Here is a 540-nt window from a genome sequence, read left to right as displayed (position 1 = left end):
GAGCCACCCGCCGACCGCCTTCATGCTCAGCCCCAGCCCCTCGCCAGCGCTCCCGGCATGACCTCGGGCACCGGCAGCTCTGCCTCCGCCACCGTCGCCGGCGCCGCCCCCCACAATGGTGAGAACAAACCGCCCCAGGCCATCGTGAAACCCCAAATCCTCACCCACGTCATCGAGGGCTTCGTCATCCAGGAAGGGGCAGAACCGTTCCCGGTACCGTATCCCCTTCTCCTCACGGAGCGGGGTTGGGGTGGGTTGTGTGGGGTTATTTTTGTTGTTTTTTTTTAGGATGGGGGGTTAATTTTTAAGGGTGGGGGGAGGCACCCACTGGTGTTTTCTGGCCCCCCTCCCCCCGGCAGGTGGGGCGCTCCTCCTTGCTGGTGGGGAACCTGAAGAAGAAGTATGCGCAGGAGCTGCTGGCGGAGAAGCTCCCGCCGCAGGACAACACCACCACCACCGACTCCGAGATGGAGGAACCCTATCTGCAAGGTAGCGCTCGGCCCCCCCGAAACGCTCTGGGACCCGGGGGGGGGGGGGGGA

The 540-nt window shown here is 65.0% G+C and overlaps 1 protein-coding gene across 4 annotated transcripts in view; it reads left to right on the top strand.

Annotated features, from left to right (window-relative positions):
• Nucleotides 1-6: 6 nt before the first annotated feature.
• The window catches only part of PHC2 (polyhomeotic homolog 2 (Drosophila)), a 13,401-nt gene continuing 12,867 nt past the window's right edge, over nt 7-540 (top strand). For 2 of the 4 annotated variants that reach the window (XM_014960956.1, XM_014960955.1), the window contains exons 1-2: nt 7-213; nt 396-489. In XM_014960956.1, coding sequence (XP_014816442.1) covers nt 58-213; nt 396-489 — 250 coding nt within the window. In that variant the 5' untranslated portion in view covers nt 7-57. Of the gene's footprint in view, nt 214-359; nt 490-540 lie in introns of all 4 variants that reach the window. The other 2 variants (XM_014960954.1, XM_014960953.1) reach the window with 1 other exon arrangement.

This window comes from Calidris pugnax, unplaced genomic scaffold (assembly GCF_001431845.1).
Source record: "Calidris pugnax isolate Ruff unplaced genomic scaffold, ASM143184v1 scaffold580, whole genome shotgun sequence".
NCBI classification, from domain to species: domain Eukaryota; kingdom Metazoa; phylum Chordata; class Aves; order Charadriiformes; family Scolopacidae; genus Calidris; species Calidris pugnax.
Note: the sequence above shows the minus strand (reverse complement) of the source record. Positions and strands in the feature narration are given on the sequence as shown.